Source organism: Perna viridis, chromosome 7 (genome assembly GCF_037379345.1).
Source record: "Perna viridis isolate PV_CMFRI_1.1 ecotype Kerala chromosome 7, ASM3737934v1, whole genome shotgun sequence".
Lineage (NCBI taxonomy): Eukaryota > Metazoa > Mollusca > Bivalvia > Mytilida > Mytilidae > Perna > Perna viridis.
The window spans coordinates 27,975,195-27,994,268 of record NC_142451.1 but is presented as its reverse complement, the minus strand read 5'-3'; the positions used below and the strand labels follow the sequence as shown (position 1 = coordinate 27,994,268).

General features: G+C 31.6%; 1 protein-coding gene and 1 long non-coding RNA gene across 3 annotated transcripts; one reads left to right on the top strand and one right to left on the bottom strand.

The window, feature by feature from the left end:
• Nucleotides 1-4,764: 4,764 nt before the first annotated feature.
• Nucleotides 4,765-18,861, top strand: LOC148612131 (uncharacterized). The gene is made up of 3 exons (XM_088593294.1): nt 4,765-5,130; nt 13,652-13,918; nt 17,966-18,861. The coding sequence occupies exons 1-3, from the start codon at nt 4,794-4,796 to the stop codon at nt 18,682-18,684; spliced, it is 1,323 nt and encodes a 440-aa protein (XP_088449420.1). The 5' UTR covers nt 4,765-4,793; the 3' UTR covers nt 18,685-18,861.
• On the bottom strand, nt 6,619-9,302 carry LOC148612132 (uncharacterized). 2 transcript variants are annotated; one of them, XR_015924317.1, is made up of 4 exons: nt 8,541-9,302; nt 7,383-7,421; nt 7,118-7,171; nt 6,619-6,708 (listed from the first exon to the last, which is right to left on the bottom strand). It is a non-coding gene; the product is annotated as an uncharacterized LOC148612132 (long non-coding RNA). The 2 variants fall into 2 exon arrangements; XR_015924316.1 differs by having other exon boundaries at nt 6,619-7,171.
• Nucleotides 18,862-19,074: the final 213 nt, after the last annotated feature.

Sequence of the window (19,074 nt, the reverse complement as noted above, 5' to 3'; positions counted from 1 at the left end):
CATTGAAGATATATAGGTCGCCTTAGGCTGTCGATTTACCATTCCGGGTTGAGTGGATGTCTCCTCGACAAATACCCGATTTCCATTTATTTTATACCTTGGATTTGTAATCTCTTGATAATTTTCTGTTTTTTTTGGTTTTTTTTGGTTTTTTTTGTTTTTTTTTTGTTTTGTTTTGTTTTGTTTTTTGCACCTAGCCTTTGTAATATACTAAATGATTGTACCATAGATTTAATGATTGGATATGAACTGAACACAAAACCAATAAATACCAAACACAAAACTGAAAGAAAAACATAATACTTTAATATTTCAAAAGAAAAACAAAAAAGTAGATCACAACATGTGATTTTGACTAGAAATGAAGGAAATTATTGTAAATGTCTAAAACATAGTCTTCCAAGCAATGCAAGACAATGGCGGAACATAAACATTTTTTTGAACGTTTTCTTTATCTGTTGGTTTTTTTTACTAGGAAGCGGGAAATATTATCTGTTTGAACATTGTTTTGTTTTTCTGGTCTACTACATTTTAAAACTGCTCGAGTTTTCCTCTTCTCTACTTTTTCTTGTTTTTTTTTGTGTGTTTTTCTAACAATCCCCTTTTCTCTAGCTAAAACACCAGACCTTTCAATGATTTTTTCTTCATAATTATATGTTCAGCTTTATTATATTAAATAGCTAAGTTTAGCTAAGATGATTGTCACGTAGCTTTTACCTATGTTTTATTAATATCATTTTATACTCATTCATGTATACATATATTATGGTACAATTTACATTATAGAACTATTACTATTGACGCTAAATATCTCCAGGGATCATTTGTTGTCACTGTTCAAACCTGATATTCTCTGAAACAAAACAAAAATAATGCAAAAAGATGGTTGAGTATATATTTACGTATGATTTTTTCAGGTATTCCTTGCTTGCGATAACATACGGAAATGGAGGACATTTTTAATTGCAACATGAAAATTCAAGGATCTTGGTATCTCTATGATGGTCTAAGGGAGTACCATAGTGAAGGAACTGGCCTACAGAAACTATGCTCACCAAAACCAAGACAATGCTATAGACAAAATTGTTTTATATTACCGTAATAAAATATCACCTTGAACCATGTGCTTTATAATATACATTTTTCCTATAAGCATACGCTTGGATATTGCTCTTGCAGAGATCAAAAAGCATACATTTCAGGAAATTAAAAAAAATAGATTAGTTGCTCAAAAAAAAATATTTGCTGATAGTGTAAAAAAAAAATTCCAATTTAATTTTGGTCTGAAAAAAAATTGTAAAATTAGGAAATCCCAGCCCCCCCCCCCTATAAGAAAATGGTTCGTGCTTTATCCATTGTAGAAGTTCTCTTCCTTTTATTGGCGTTTTTTTTCAACATGGTCCCCCGAACTCATTTTTCAGGATATCATGACCATATTTGGTGAACATGTAGATGTCATCAGGTTCAATTAGGATCATCTGAAACGGACTTAATACCATTAACATCAAATTTTGCAAGTACCCCTGCAGGTCATTTAAGTACATAGAAAACAATAAAGGATACAAATGTTCCCCTTGTCGCACACCAATTTCACTAGCAAATGTATCGGAGACGTTGTTGTTATGAACAATACATGATTTAACATCACTGTACATATTTTGGATTATTTTCAAAAAATTACCATTGACATTATTCAATTCCAGTTTCCGAAATAGAGAGTTTCTGTGAACTAAGTCAAAAGCTTCTTTAAAATCTATGAAAATATAATAAAGTTTTTTCTTCTTTAGAGACAATAATTCAAACAAAGCATACAATGAAAAAAAATATGTTCTGTTGTAGAGTACCCTTTTGGAATCATACACGCTCTCTGTCCGTCTATCCACTTGTCAGTCAACATATCGTATTGTTTGATTGTCTTCACACTACACACAGTTGTATTTACAGTTACAATTAATGGTTTAGAGGTCATAATTTGGTGAAATTCTCACTTTTCTTGACTTCGAGCTTAGTTTAGTAATTTTATATAACCACGTCATATAGCTGCATAAATTAGCACCAACTAAAATTTTACAAAAAAAAGAAGTAAGCCAGGAGAATTTCTAAAGGTATGCATGATTTATGCCTAACAGAACAGTCAAACATTCAGTCAGCCCTTGAAAAGATTGGTCACTCAAGGTCAATTATAAAATAACAAGCCCTTCGGCATATAATGGGTATATACATGATGTCTTCCAACTTTTATCCTAGATCAGGGTAAGTTTAGTTTCGGTCATTGGAATAATGGTGTACATGTAATTATATGCTTTTTAAAATAAACTTATGATATTTAGCACTATTCAAAAATCTTGATGAAATTACTCTATTTTAGGAATCCGCTACACTGCTTTGTAGGGACTTACAAGTACAAATTAACAGTGGTGTCAGTGTATATCAGTGAATATTGGTCCAGAACATACTACCCCATTGTTGAAAATTCTTTCTAAATAAAGCTCAAACTTTTACTTAGTTTGTTTCCAATTGTTATTTAAGAAATTACAGTATAGTACATTATTTTCGTGGGTTGCTAATTTTGGCTTATTTTAGCTGAGCGTCTAAAAACACCAAAATAAATTTTGTCAAATACAGTCTCTTAATTGGTGTAAGTACTTAGCGCACCACTCATCATCTGCAGAAATTGGAAAGACAATTTATGTATATATTTTCGTTTCAAAATCGTTAAATTGTACACCCTCCAAAATAAGGTATTCTATGAACTCAATATTGTCATATATCAATTGAAGAAAATTTAAGGGACGACCTTGCGTAGGGGCTGGCAGATTTTGAAAATGAATAATCTGTCTCTGATTATGTAGGAAATAAATATTCTGGCATCATCATACAAGAAAATAAATTGTCTGACTTTGCAAGTTGCTAGAAAATAAATATTCTGACTTTGGTAATGAAATGAAAAGAAATATTCTGATCCTGGTCACTAAATTGAAAATAAATATGACCTGTGCGAAACATTTTTGAAACGTTTGGCTCGCTCGACTTTCCACATCCTCCTGGCAAGTCAAGGTTTGAGTTCACCTTCGCTCCCTATGAGGGACTAATAACGTTTCCACAAGTCAAGTTGTCATTGGTGATGTATCTATTAATAAAATCATGTATGCTGTAGCCATTGTATTGTTATCAGAAAATGCAGAATGGTTACAAAATTGTCTTGATGGACTGTTTCTTTATTGCTCAAAATGGAAACTTTAAGTAATTGCCGATAAATCCAAAGTTATAGTCTTCAAATCAAGTGGAAGGACATTCTTAAATAAGTTAAGATATAAAACAAAAAATAATAGATTAAAATTTACTAGTACAAAACTCCATTTATACTTCAATCTTCAAAATTAGACTTTTTTCCGAACCACATATAAGATGGGACAAAGACATATGTACATATTGTTGTAAACGTTTCACAACGTGAGGCTATTTCAAAAATACGGTCAAGCTCCTATTGTCTTACGATAGAAAAGGGATGACTTGGAATGTGCGTGTTTTAGAACGTTTGTGTAGAGTATGCAATTTAAGTCATGTTGAAAATAAGGAAATTTCTTACTTCATAGTCCTCATTATGAACAAGAAAGACAGAAATTAATCGAAAAAGTAAATATTTTGGTTCTTGGCTTTACAGATTTCAATACTAGATCTAAAATCAATATTCTTTGAAATAGTAAATCACAAACTATTTTGAGAATGTCCTCCTCCACATTTACAACAGAAATATTAACCAATTATAATGTTATTATCATGTTTCACTATGATGTACATTTATTGTTGTAATAGGCCATAACCATGCACTGTAATTGATTTTGTACCAATAAAGTATTTGTATTTAACTAAAATTAGAATATTTGTAACTCATCTGATGCATTACATATGTTTTAAATCTTTATGATTATTAAAATACAAGAAAATTTGGATGTTCTTACTTAAATTACTAGTATATTAATCCTGCCATTCTGTCACTAAAACATTTGTTATATAGGATATGTAAGTCTCGTTCTAGTTTCATTTTCTTTACAGGAATTTACGACGTGGAACGTACTGAAACCGAAGACCGATCTGCAATTTATTGTCTACTTCCGGGTACTGGGAACGCTGTTTAACAATGCAAAATCTTCTATTTTATGTTTTTTTCGTAATACCTTTAACATGTAGAAATAGATATTTGTTGTTTTAATCGGTATTTTTACACGAAAGATGTTTTGCCCTCAACACTGAACTCAGTGCTCTCTAAATGACAAGTATCCATGCTTTTGAATGGTAGACTAGGACCCGATCTCATGAAATCACGGGGTCACATGAGGATACTTATATACCCTATATAGCAAAGACCTGCATTAAATAATGTACAGTTCATAAAATGCATCGGAAAATCAGTATCACCTAATTTAAGCCCAGGCAACTAGAAAAAAATTTAAATCATCAACAAAACCTGTTAAAATTAACATACAGAATCCTCTTAAGTATGTGCAAGGGGTATATTATTTTGCTCCACATATCATTCTTCACAAAGATTTGCCGTTTGTATGTTATCGATTCCATTTAACATCAAACACTTTTGAACTCTAATAAAACTACTTTACCACACACAAAAAAAAAGATGACAATGATAAGTATATTACATATGAAACCAATTAAATGTTAACTTATCTATAATATAATAATTGAATACATATTGAAAACTATGGCTTCAACGACTATGGCCGAGGTGGACTATGGCCGAAAAGTGCCATTCGCACCATATATTACAATTCAAGATGGCGTTAGCCACGGCCATATCCACATTAGATAAGTTGTTGTCAGCTGATTATGTTTACTTCGGCGACTTTTGGACCATTCCGTATCTACATTTAGGAGTGAAAGACTGCAATGCGAATACATTCGCAAATTTTTCAACGGATGTTACGTTGACATTAGATATTTCTTCGAAATATTCCGAGCGTACGTATTTAGGAACATATTTATCTGAGATCTATATGAATGGATTACTGAAAGTCTTGTGTAAAGCAAAAGGAAATTACTCAAATATTGTCAACCAAAGCCAAAGAAAAGCTGTAGAAGGTCTTTTACAGTATGTGGAAGTTCTGACTTCTGGTAATTATTGTAAATATAAAAGTAGGGAGGTCAGTCAAAATATGAAGTATGTAGAAAATGTACAAGTTTATATTAGTTTGAAAGAGCCCAACAAATGTAACTTTTTGGTGCAAAAATTTTTAAAATCGGTCAAGGGGTTCAAAAGTTATTACAATTTAAAGTTCAAAATTTTGGTCATTTTTCTTGCGAAGGCAATAATGTCACATTTTGGGCACTTCTGTGGCCCACATAAGTCAAACAGGTAAAGAAATTCATACATTGTGTCTTAATCATATAAATAAAGCCATTTCATACTTTGATTTAAGCCATTCAGGAAAATTGTATCTTAGATACAAAGAAAATTACACTTTTTTAAAATCGGCAAAAAAACACTTTGGACTTAGTTTTTTTTTGCTATGTGTCAACAGCATCATGAATTAAAGTGCCATTTTTGGATATTCATATTTGGAAATTGGAAGGTAGTAGAATTCTGATACTTTGCTATTCTTTCAAGAGTAATCCATTAAACAGAAATAAATAAACAAATATTATGTAAAAACCTCTGATTTGTTTTTCATTGGAATCAAAAACGCTGCGGCAGACCCCCTTTTTTTTATATGCGTTTTTTCAACAAAAAAATACATTTTTGCTTACTAAGAATTCAAAAAAAATATTTAATTTTTTCTGTCACTTGTTTTGTGTGGCAATAAAGTTGCTTGACTTGAAAAATCATGTTTTTCTGCTCAAAAAAATTTTTTGAGGTAGAAAATTTACATTTTAGGGTAAATTTTAGAGCTATTTTCAGTGCAAAAAATGGCGAAAGGTCAGACAGAAAAAGACATTTTGAATTTAAAAGCAGTTTTTAGCACATGACAGTTATTGTTATTGTGATTAAATATGTAAAAACACATTTTTATCAAGAAATAATTGAATTATATTTAAAAATCAACAAGCAAATGTTGAAAAATGGGGGTAAATCGAACATTTTTGAAAATTTCAGATTTAAAAAAAAAAACGCATATTTATGCTAATATTGATCAAAATATCAACCTACCATATACTTATGTGGTACCATTTTAAAGCTTAGAATCTAAGCTATCACATGAAGATACTTTCATCTTATTTTGCTATAAAATGTTTAATGTGGATGAAAATTTGTTAGGCCTATACCTTAAATGAAGCCAGACGATAATCAAAATAAACATACATTTTTGCTGCAAAAAGTGGCAAAATAATATTATATCAAGGTCTGGTCAATTCTAAGATTCCTAATGTAGTCTTGTAATGTTTTCTTGTTTAAATAGGGTCTTTAAACATAATAATAATCTCATGATTATGTTAAAATTGAATAAAATTTCAAAAACAAATGCTGTTTTCCCAAGAAATTGAGAAAATTTTTATGAATACATTGACTTGAACCAATGCGCATCCTTTCACTATGGAACTTTGAAGCCCTAGCTGTTTCCTCATGTGTACTATTATGTACATTAAATGATAATAAACAAAATATCATCATTTGATTAAATTTAATGAACTTTTCGAAGTTTCCATTTCAGGCCAGAAGGGTTTCTTCACCAGGATCTACTATGTCTGCCAAATCTACAAAAGAGATTATGTACATAAGGACATTACACCTATTAACATCATTTACCTTATCAATTTACTTACAGTTAGTTTACTTTCTATTAAATCATAATCTGGTTTGCTAACAATCTGAAAAAATGTAAAACTTTATTTGATGTTGGTTGCTCACAAAGCGGTTGACAAAAGATGTGGCGAGGAGTTAAAAACACCAAACTTCCTTTTCCAGAATAATTATCTTCATTTCAAAACAAGAAGATTGTTTTATAAGGTTATATTAATGTTATGTTAAATAACTTAATATGAATAATTTCGCTGCGTGATCCGTCTGGTTCTTCTATCAAGTGTTGAACTCTCTTACCAATCAGGTTATCAGGTTCAAGTGTGTCTGGAACTACCCTACTTACTGTACCCCATATGGTCCTACCTCAGACAGCCCATATTCGTCTCATAGCATAGCCCACTTTGCTCCTCAGGCCATCTGAAATAAACAAGTAGTGGAATTCAATGAATATGTACTGTGAAGCAGTTTTAAAGCAGAGTCTAAACACAAAACTAATCGACAGTTCTTGTAAGTAATATATGATTCAAATGTAAATGCTTATTTGTTACCATAATTAAAAGACTCAAAAGTTTTACTATTAAAATAAATAAAGCTACTAAACTAAATCAAAGTATAAAAACTAACTTACCATAAATTCGAAACATCTCCAGAACTCAACAAAATGAAACTAAAATGATGAAAAACAAACAGAAAATAAAACTAAATCATAATAAAATTTACATCAGTGTTTACTTTTTATATGACAAAATAAAATAAATATTTAGGCAGCCTGTTTACTAATACTTTCTTCTGAAATAAATCAATAATTAGAAGAAAAAACATAGTACAAGTATGTTTCATATACATACAACAAAAGATTGGTATTATGAGTCAATCAATGTGATCCTAAAAAGGCAAAAAAAAAATTAAACCATAATTAATTAAAATTTAATGATAAATAATGTATATTACTAGGATTTTAAACCTTTTCCAAGCAATTGTACATGTATATGAATATTAAATAAGTAGAGCATCTACAATCCTCTAAAAAATGAATATGTAAGTTAGCTGTTAAAAATTGTACAATATGAATATATAAAGTAAACTTAAGAAGATGCAGGTCATATGTAAAATATGCAATTGCCACATATATAAATCTCATCAAATAAGTTCTATTTATCAAGTAAAGTACAAGCAGGGCTACATGATAATTGTTCTAATAAAAGTCATAATTAATATATATTAACTGATAAAATGAAAACCAGAAAAAAAGTTGTGTATCATTTGAAGAAGCAATTTAAGGTTGATTTTTTTTCTACATATGATAATTTTGGATAAATAAAACAGTTAAAATAAATATAAAGAAGGTTTATGCTTAAACATGTGAGTTTCATATAAATTGGGCACTACATATAAATTAAAATTGAATTATCAAGAAAATTAAATGCAATATGTGCAAATTCTCCCAACCAATAGAAAAAAAGCAAGGTAAAATACAGAGACTTCCGATAATATAGGAAAGTCGATAAAGTCCGAAAGATTTTGAATGGATTGCAATCAAACGTTGGGAGAATTTACTTCATTACATATTCATCGTTTAATAAAAATGTTATGGAAACATATTCCAACTAATGCTAAATGAGTGTAATCTTTTTTAAATCAGCTCATACAGAATCAAACGAAAATCAGACCTTCCAAGAAGGTGAATATAGTTTTTAAGCTTGCAGATGATAAAAGGTCATTCTAGAATTTGACCTTACGGAAACAGGGCGATTAGGCTTATATTAGACATAATTTAGGTACTTACCGTAAGTGATTGGCCTCCATGGCCTAGGTCCATCGTTGTCTGCACCACCAGTCAAAAATCCGTCCAGAAAACAGTCGGTAAAAGGCATTTATCCACGAGTGTTCGAAAATCTTAACAGAAGCTATGGCGGATCAGTAACATCCGGTTAGCAAGAACGATAACCGGTCCCGCTTTAATTTTTGTGAAAACCACGCCCTGACCACCCTAATATCCAATCGATTCCGCAAGCTATTATTGTTTTTCTTCTGAAACCAGGGTTACGGATGGACGCAGATAGGATTAAATTTTCGGAATCCGACTGTCAGTGCATTCCGGGTACGCAAAAACTATTTTTTTTCAACATGTTTTTCCTTAAAATTACGTAAAAAATATGTTTTGTAACCAAAAAATTAGCCTGACAACCGGATTATCAAAATTGAAGATATTTCCAAAAATTTAAGCCATAAATGAAGAAAATCGGTCCAGTAATAGCTTGCGGAATGAATTTTGAAATAGGTATGATCTTTGACACATAGTTTTTCAGGCGGCCATTTTTCTCAAAGTATCGTCACTTCAAACGTTTGTACCAAATGACCATCAACTCCAATAACAATTAAAGTTGTATATTTAGAAAGAGAAATGTCTCATCTTCAATTACATATATTTTTTATTGTCATGCAATGGATTTTTAACCATTTTCTAACGTGTTAAAGTTGACTCAAAATTGAGAATTTTGCTCTCGCAAGAATATCGATAAACGCACTACCGACCTCCCTAATAAAAGTAAAATCTAACTGTTTTTCACCTTTCAAAATCACATTATTATACAATGAACATAATAAATGCACATGTACATTGTATATTTTTTGTACTTCTGCTAAAATGGCAGTCTCTAGCTTACATTAAATTTCAATTAAAGTGTAATATGTCACTGTTTACTGCTTGGCTATCACTTGATTAATGATGATTTAATGAATATACAGTCAAAGGTACAAATGCATCAACATAAGATTTTTATACTTCTAATGAAATCAACACAATAAACATTCAAACTCCAAACATGTATTTCTACATTGGCTTCCGTCCAAGCCTTATAAGTGAAATAACCCTAGTATTCCTTTTTTTTAAACTTAACTACATGTACATAGCAGTTCTTCATTGGTAGCTACTATACACCTAAAGAGTATAGATTCTCATTAACTCCCATTTCGGAGTCATTTTTCTGAAGACTCCAGGTAATTCCCCAAATTGCCTTAAAAATCCTAGACTGATCTTGGCGTACTTCCTCCAAAAGGCAATAAAATACTCCTAGCCCCGAGTTTTCTATAGCCATGATTATCCTTTGAAGCACCACCTACATGTACATGTACATCCTGTGTTACCTTATCAGGTGAACATGATAATAATAATACACGAGGTAATATAATACCTGGAGTGACTCCGAAATACTCCCAAAAGGCTATAAAATACTCCCAGATGGAAGACACCGCTTTGAAGATTTTAGGAGTGGACTCTGTAAAACTCTGTGATCCACTGGACTCAGAAATAAAAAGAATCCTCCCTCTCTGGGTGGATTGTACAGTACGTGCATAGCTTGGAGCTTTATTCATATTAACTTTGGAGAACCCATTTTTCTTTCAAATTTGCTTGCAACATTTCTTTCTATAAATGTACTCTCAAGCAATATCCTTTTGTCTTTGATGTGCAACTTCTTTCTTTAGGACAAAATCTTTGTCATAGCTCAGTTCTTTTCAGTTTGTGAGTGATGATGCTTTATTACTGTTAATTTCATTTCAGGATGAACTGAGCATAATGCAATCAATCAAAGACCAGATGGTATATTTATCACCTACATGTATTTCACCTTTTTCTTTAATCCAAACATCAGTGTTCTCCCCAGGATTTTTGGATAGCACTGTATTCAGCTCACGTGACACAACATTACAAGGTCTTGTGTGGAAACATGCCACTTCAAATTTAATGAATTATTTAAAAATTGATCTGTGTACTCAAAATGTACATTGCTGTTTATGTTCATATGAATTGTATATGGGTACGTCTAAACACCTCAAAGACCACGCAAGTAGCTCTAAGACCCATAAGATGACATCTTTCCGAAGTTGAAGTACTGTTTGTACATGTACCTCCACAGGGCATAATCTAGGATTCAGTGAATAGGAGAAGTGACTTCTCCCTTCCAGAAGTGAAAGGGAGAAGTGAGTCTGGAATGGGGAGAAATCATACTTCACTGCTAGAATATTTTATCGCATTGATATGAAGTTGTATCTCAAGGACGTGTATTCTAATATATTGTAAGTAATAAACAAATAAGATAAGTTCAATTCTGTAATTCCATCTTCTATACTTGCAAATGAATAAGTACATTGTACATGTATAATAAGTAACTTTAATTGAATGTAGTAAGTGATCAGATTGTCATTGAGAACTTGTTTCTTATAATAACATGTCCTTAAAGTCTAAGAATGATGTGGTCTCTTCTTCAAAAAGAAAAAGACAATTCATGTAAATCATCCCTGTTCAGGGATCAAATTTAAGGGGAAATACTCGCTAAATGCAAGTTGAAAATCAATTTTGCTAGTAGGAACTATTTCCACTTGGTAAAACTTGTTAGTGGAATTCTGTATGTAATATAGGTAAAGTCCAGAAATAGCCTAAAAAACTTTAATTTAGCGAGTGTAAATTTTCAGTACTTGCTAAATTTAGCTAGTGGAAAAAAATCTGAAATTCAATCCCTGCTGTTCTGACATTATGATGAGTACAATTGAATTGTAATTGATACAAAGCACAAATTAACCTGTACAGACCTGCATGTACATGTACATTGTTTAGTGGGTTATTTTCAAATAATTAATAGTTATGATTTAAATTGATAAATGAATGACTTCATCTTGATATATCACAATGGTAGTCTATTATCCAATAAATTTCCCTGACTTTTTTTTTAATAAGTGATAATAGTTAGCTTAATTATCTTTATTTTTTGCCTTATCCAAACAAAGTGTCACTTCAAACCCACATGCACTCATACACATACATGTAACTGTGATTCAAGCCAAACTTACTAATTATTAATACATGTATATCTCCAAAATCATTAGGTTTAGTTAATTTTGACATAGGGTAAAACTGTTCAGCATGATGAGATCTTTCAGCGGTCAAATTTCCATTTTAATCCAGGTAGCCATGTTGGAGTTATTGCCTTTTTTCAAACTAACATTTACTTTTTTTGCTATTTTAAATGCTACTTCTTTCAAAAGTCTTCTCGGTTGACACTATTTTTCCCAATTGAAACCAAACTTGGTACGAATGTTTCTAGGGGTATCCTGCATAGAACAGATGTGGGGATTTTTGATTCGTGGAAAAACATGGCTGCCGTTCCTAAACACAGAACATAGGGGTCAGACAGTAGTTTTTTGGAAATATCTCAATAATGGTTATGTTTAGCCAAATTCTTTCAATAGGTGAAATGATACTTGTTTTTAGGACTATAGAAGTCTTTAGGCATAAAAGTTTTCAAACGACTCCTTATAAGAGTTATTGCCCTTGAAATAGGAAAAGTTATCTTGAAAACTATGATAGATAGAAAGAAACTTTAAATTGCTGAAATGATCCTTTTGATAAGTCCTACGAAAGTCTTCTTGAGTCAAAATTGTTGGAAAACTTCTAGTTAACTTTATTGCCTTTGAAAGATAGAATTCAACCAGGTGAGCGATTCAGGCTCCTGGGAGCCTCTTGTTGTTCTTAGTGCACTAAGACCGGTCTTTGGGGTATTTAGATTGACCAGGATTATTCATAGGTAAATATTTCAACTTTTTTCTTCAATTGCAGTAATTATAACTTTAATACTGTTTTTCCTTTTTATATTTAACCAAGAAGTTAAAATCTATATTGAACATCTTGATTTAACACAAAAATTGAAAAGATATTCAGTCAAATTATGAAATGTAATTTTACATGAACATTTCCTCTAATTCATTCACACTCTGGGTTTTTCATTGATGTTATACCTGTAAATTTTTGCTGACAGCAGACCCATTGGGAATTACGATTTTTCATTTGTTTTGGGGCATCAAAGGCTCATTTGAATTTGATATTCATTCAGTTAAAAGCATTCTGAATTAAATTTTTTTATAGTCTTTGTAATATTCAATATACTTGTACATTTTGTATTTATAGAATTTTAATTACCTAATCAGGTACATGTAATAGACTACTCAGGCTTTAAAATTCATGTTGGTCAAAACTCAGGTAGTTAGTAGTGTGGAGCTAACGTACAAATGTACATGTAGTTACATGTACCAGGAAAAAAGAAGTCTTATTCTTGTTTTTAAAGTTGACACACTAGTTGTTCTTGTTGTTGTTATAATGAACTTTATCCATGACAGAAACCCCACATCATGATTTAAGTCCATATTTGTTCATTACACATGTGGTGCTATTTTTTAGACCGGGGAAATTTTATTTCTTTACTGATTCTTCCACCAAAAACATGTGCTCTTGATACACAACCACCTTGCAATGTAAACAATCTGGAATTTTAAACTACAATTCTGAGTAACAGAAGTTAGTTAAAAGATAAAGGTCTAAAGCCTAAAAACACTCTTATTCCTTTTTTTATTGGGGCCCTTCCACATGTATTTTACGAAAAAAAATTATTTTAGTATCCAACATGGGAATGCGTGGGGTCTTAAATTATAATGTGAATACCTGATGGAAATCTGAGATGCCCTCTATTGATTATACATGTATGATTCTTATGACAATAGACTGGTACAGTAGAGTCAAGAGTCCCAATTTGGAGTTATTGTTTTAGAAGGTTTGAAAGAATATTTTTGATCAGGTGAGCCATTCAGTGTCTCTAGAGCCTGTAGTTTGAATTTTTGATATCACATTTATTACTTTACTACTAGAAAGCATTTTTTTAAAATGAAAGTTGATACATGTATGATGATTCCATGGTACATGTATAAGCTTTTGAACTTTTATTTGTGAAAAAACATGGCCACTCATACAAAAAAATAGAATGTTGCTTATCAAGCGAGGTGAGCGATTTAGGTTCTTTAGAGCCTCTTATTCCTCATGTTAATATACATGTAATTTGTTATTTTCAGGAGGGAGCCATGTACAGTGTTTGAGAAAATTGCAGTGCTTAATTGATGACAATAAAGCTCTTGATGAAGAATCACTTAAGCATACAGAATCAGTTATCCAAGCAGTTCTTGCCTGTCATGTTTTTTCTCCACTTCTGTGTGAAGGAAGAGTGATTGTTGATAATAGATGTTACAGATCCTCTCATGGCAGTTCTGATAAATATCCAAAACCTGAGACTGAATGTATGTTTTGTAAAAAATGCATAAATCAGGCAAATACAAATTTCGGTAAGATACATATGTATTTAGCTCACTTGGCGAAATGCCTGTATGAGATATCATACATCTAATACATTCTATAATTCTTTAGGTTGGCTAACTGCTGAGAACAGAATTATAAATCACTAGAGGCTATTGATCTTCAAATGTTTATATTGGCTAACTCCATCTTGTTTAGAAGATAGAATACCATATAGCGGGAAATTTTAGCGAGGTTTGGGGAATCGTGAAAATAAAAGATCGTCAAATTTTAGTCCAGATATTTCACAGTTATCTCCCATAGACTGAATCTTTCATCTACCCCGGTATCTTTTGTCTCAATTTCATATATTATATCTTTAGGGCTTTTGGATTATCGACAAGTGAACACTTTTTAAAACTGCATATATCTCATACATGTAGTACTCTTTAATATCAGAAATTTTTTGTGGTTCAAACAGTCAACATGTCCTTGTTGAAATTTTGACAAAAGACAAAGAAAAGAATCAAATTCCCGATGGACCGCAATTCGATCAAACTAGGGAGTTTTTAGACAGTGCCAAATCCCCAACGTCATCTAAAAGAGGATCATATAAAACGTATTCCCCCGAAACAGAGATTTGATATTGGGATATATGCCGCCGAAAATGGGAATTCTAGAGCTTTGACAAAGTTTAGTCCACTTCTCGAAAAAAGTTTGAGTGAGAGCACTGTAAGGGATTCAAAGCTCAATATCGATATTGAGGTACAAAATTTCTTTCAAACTAATTATGAACACGCTAAAATTAAAGATCGCAGAAATTTAATGCCCCCCCCCCCCCTTTATCAAGCATATCACAAATTTTGCCAGCCGCAAAAATTACCTGCAATACGGTAAAATTTGTTTCTGAATTAAAGCCTTACCACTTACAAAATGCCATAAACAATGCTCTTGTTATTCCTAAACCTAAAACAGAACTATTCAGAACTACTTTTGTTTACTCTGGCCTATCTCATTGGATATTCCATCTCAAATGAAATAAGAAGTGCCTATGGAAAAAGTTTTTTAAGCAGAAATTAAAAATCATCTTAATGGAACAACAGGCTGAAGAATTATTCAACTGTTTTTACATGTACTATAATGTAAAATGATAAATTTGTTTGCATGCATTTATATATTTTTTAATAGTACTCATTTATTGGCATTAAAATTAACCCCATTCTGTATTTTAAGCTCACTTGGCTGAAGGCCACATGAGATATTGCCATCACTTGGTGTTCATCATCGTTGTCATTAACAATTTTTCAAGACTCTTCTCCTCTGACACTACTTGACCAATTAGAACAAAACTTGGTGTGAATGTTCCTTATGGTATCCTGCATAGAACTGATTTGGCAATTTTTGATCCGTCAAAAATTTGACCGCCATTACTAAAAATAGAACAGGAGTAGGACAGTAGTTTTTCATGTATATCTCCAAAATCCTTAGGTTTAGCTAAGTTCTGACATGGGTAAAAGTGTTCAGCATGATGAGATCTGTCTGCAGTTAAAATTTCATTTTAATCCATTAAACCATGTTGGAGTTGTTGGCCTTTTTCAACGTCTTTTGCTATTTTTAATGTTATTTCTTTCAAAAATCTCCTTCTCTGACACTACTTGACCAATTGAAACCAAACTTGGTACAAATGTACCTAGGGGTATCCTGCATAAAACTAATAGATCTGGAGAAAAACGTGGTTGCCATTACTAAAAATAGAACATAGGGTCTGACTAGTTTTTGGCATATATGTCCAAAACAGTTAGGTTAAGCTGAATTCTTGCAGAAGACTTAATTAAAAAACATAAACATGTATTTTGTTATCAAACCATACAGGAGTTATATCCCTTGAAATATCATACTTAAGTTTTTGAAAATTCATATGTCAAGAACTGAAATTGTAGAGACAAGAGACCTTCATCAATAATCTTTGGTGCATGTGATCTTTGATTATCATCCGAGGTCAAAGGTCACAGAGTGCTAGTTTTTGTTTTGTTCCAACTTTTACTTTGACATGGCCCTGTTTCGTAATCTTTCATGATATCATTTGAAGTTCAAATTTGGACCATCAATTGAGCTCATTTGTGACTTAAACAGGATGACGAATTTCATCAACCATTGTAGACATTTTCTCCAGTTTATTAGCAATTTTTTCAAAATAGTCAACATGGTCCCCCAAACTCATTTTATAGGATATTTTGATCACACTTAGTGAACTTGTAGGTATCATCATGTTCTATTAGAAAATGACCCTGCTAAGGATTTCATTATCATCTTTTAGAGTTATGTTCCCTTAAAACAATTTCTTTCAATAGCTCACATCTTGAAACCATAATAAATAGAATTAACCTGAAAAAAGTTTCATGCACACCAACAGAAGACCTAACAAATAAACATGAACATGTATTTTGTTATCAAAAGCTATGGGAGTTATATCCCTTGAAAAATCGTACTAAAGTTTTAAAAATTTATATTTTGAGAACTGGAAGTTGTAGAGACATGGGACCTTAATCAATGATCTTTGCTCCAAGTGACCTTTCATTTGCATCCTAGGGCAAAGGTCACAGAGTGTTAGAAGGTCTTCTCACTGCAAAATCCAGGCCTTGATATTAAGAAATATTAAGAGATAAGTGCATACATACAGTATATGAAATGACCCTCTAGATAAGCCTTTATTTTGAGACTAATTTTACATCTGTCAGACTTTCTGTTCAAAGGTTATGACAATTTAAATGTTTTGTGACCCTGACATAATTGTCTGACCTTGACCTTATGATTTAGTCAAGTAATCTTAAGATGTATGGTGGTAGTTTCAAGTCTGTACGACTTGGTTCTGAAGTTTGTTATTGCATCTTATTTCAATAATTGTTGTGCTCAAAATGAACTCAGCAATTGCCCAAATTGCTTTGTAATTTTCTTGCATATCTTCTGTAAATTATCATACAGTTTTTAGATTTGGGAAATATAGTCTAGTTTTGGATCTATTGAAATTTAATTTTTCAGGGTGGGAGTATATATTTTAAAATGCACAATAGACACATAAATGATCAGTACACAGAATGAAAGGTCTGCTCTAGTACAAATGTTTGACAAAATACCAAGGACCAATATAAAATGCCAACGATACTGGAACAAATTAAAATTTTCATACTTTCCAATGGTTTTATATATTTCATCAATACCTACCAGTATTTATAGGTTTGATATTTCATCATTTTTTCAACTTCTTCATAGGGAGTCATGTGATATATCATTTTGAAGGTTAAGTGGGCACATTTAAAAAATCAGAGTTTCAACATGGATAAGTCATACATGTTCAAAGAGTAGGGTCATTAAGTACAAGAAATTAAAGTTCTTAGTGGGTAGTGTTGTTGCATGTCAAATGAAAAGTCTTGAAACGTACATTAGTAATATTGATGTCTTGTCTTGAAAAAAATGAGTTTGATGAGGTCAGTGAGTGCAAAACTTAAGTTTTTTACATACTTGTAGTTAGGACTCTGATATCAAATTAAAGGTCATAATGTGAACATCTCAAATAATCTTTTTTAAACAGAAAAAGAACCCAGTTCGGGTTAATAACTTAAAAATGCTTAAGTCCCCAGAAAGTAAGGTTCTTGTATATCTAATGAAAGATCTTCAAGTTTACATTACACAAATCCTGATTGAAACATCGAAATTGCATTTGACTAGGTTACCAAGTGCAAAAAAAAAAACAAATCTTTGTAGAAGGTTGCATGTTATGTATCAAACCAATGTCTTTACGTGTACATTTATATGACAGAGATAGTTTTCAAGGAAAAAACCTTTTAATTGCTTAACAATTGACGTACTAGTTAATTTTTTTTCTGATTTCGGTGTATTTTTTATTGAACTTAAAAATTTTATATGATCCAGAAAAGACTGTGGTCATTTAATATTATGGTGCAGTTGTCTTTGTTGATTTTTCACTAAAATTTCTGTTTGCATTTTTAATGTATCAGACATTTACTTTCAATTAATATGAGTCTTCAATTGTGGTTATTTGTGTCCTTATCTGTCACATTCTTTATTTATTTCATTAGGTTGTAAAGATTTGTGGCATGGAAGAGCTGATATAGTAATCAAAACTGGGAAGTTATCCCAGATTGTTAAAGTAACTTGTAATTATAAAGAGATGGAAGAGGAAGATGGATCTGGTGAACCTTCATCAAAAAGTACGAAGCTAGAATCTGCTGACTGCTCAACAACAGGAGTTCAGCCAGAAACCTATCGGTTTTGCCTAGCTGAGGTGAAACCTATTTTTGATGAAGATTTTTGTACATATTTAACTAGAAAGGCCTATAAGCAAGTGATAAGTCAGACTATGATTAATTCATTCCTTGCTTCAAAACTACATAGTAGTTCAGGAAACCTGCTTGTTCCTTCTTTTCTGGTATGTCAGAACAGTGTATTTATAAATTTTTTTGATGCAGAGAATGATGTTCTGCTTGTTCAGAGTAAGCCAATGCATTTCTTTGAAGGAAAAGATGAGATAAATATAGATGCCTTTTTTTCTCTGTGGATGGCATTAAACTCTGCACTTTTTCCATCAGAAATATGTGCAGATTTTTATAGAACTGCAGAAAAGTCAGGGTTTAAAGTCTTGCTGGAAAATTTTGGTGTGTTAAAAAAGTATCAGAATGAAATATGCTCTGGTTTTCCTAGAGCACAAGAAGTAAAAGCTGAGAAACTACCCCAAAAATATGGCATAGATCCTGACAAACTAAAGCTTATTGAACCATTTTTCACATCATTAGTGTGAATGGTAAATATCCATAAATGTTGATCAACATACTATATTTATTTTTACACTATCGCCTGAATATAGCTAAAATATTACTGCTCGGGTGTTAAACCCCAACAATGAATCATTCTTTTTGTATCTATTACATGTTTTATAATGATTATATTTTATAAATAAAGAAGTACATTATTTTGCTTTGGTAATCTTGTCCAAACAAGTTATTCAATTATTTCTCAGCGAATCAAAATTCACTAAAAATCATCTTTGAAATGAAGTGTGTGCAGTTTGTAATCGTATACACAGAACTGCTCTCCACCAGAGGGCGAAAATTATTCAGCTGCATACAGTATTCAAGGAACAATTTTAAGAGTGTTTTCCACCACCAGTAAATTCAGTGTCCCCAGTTCT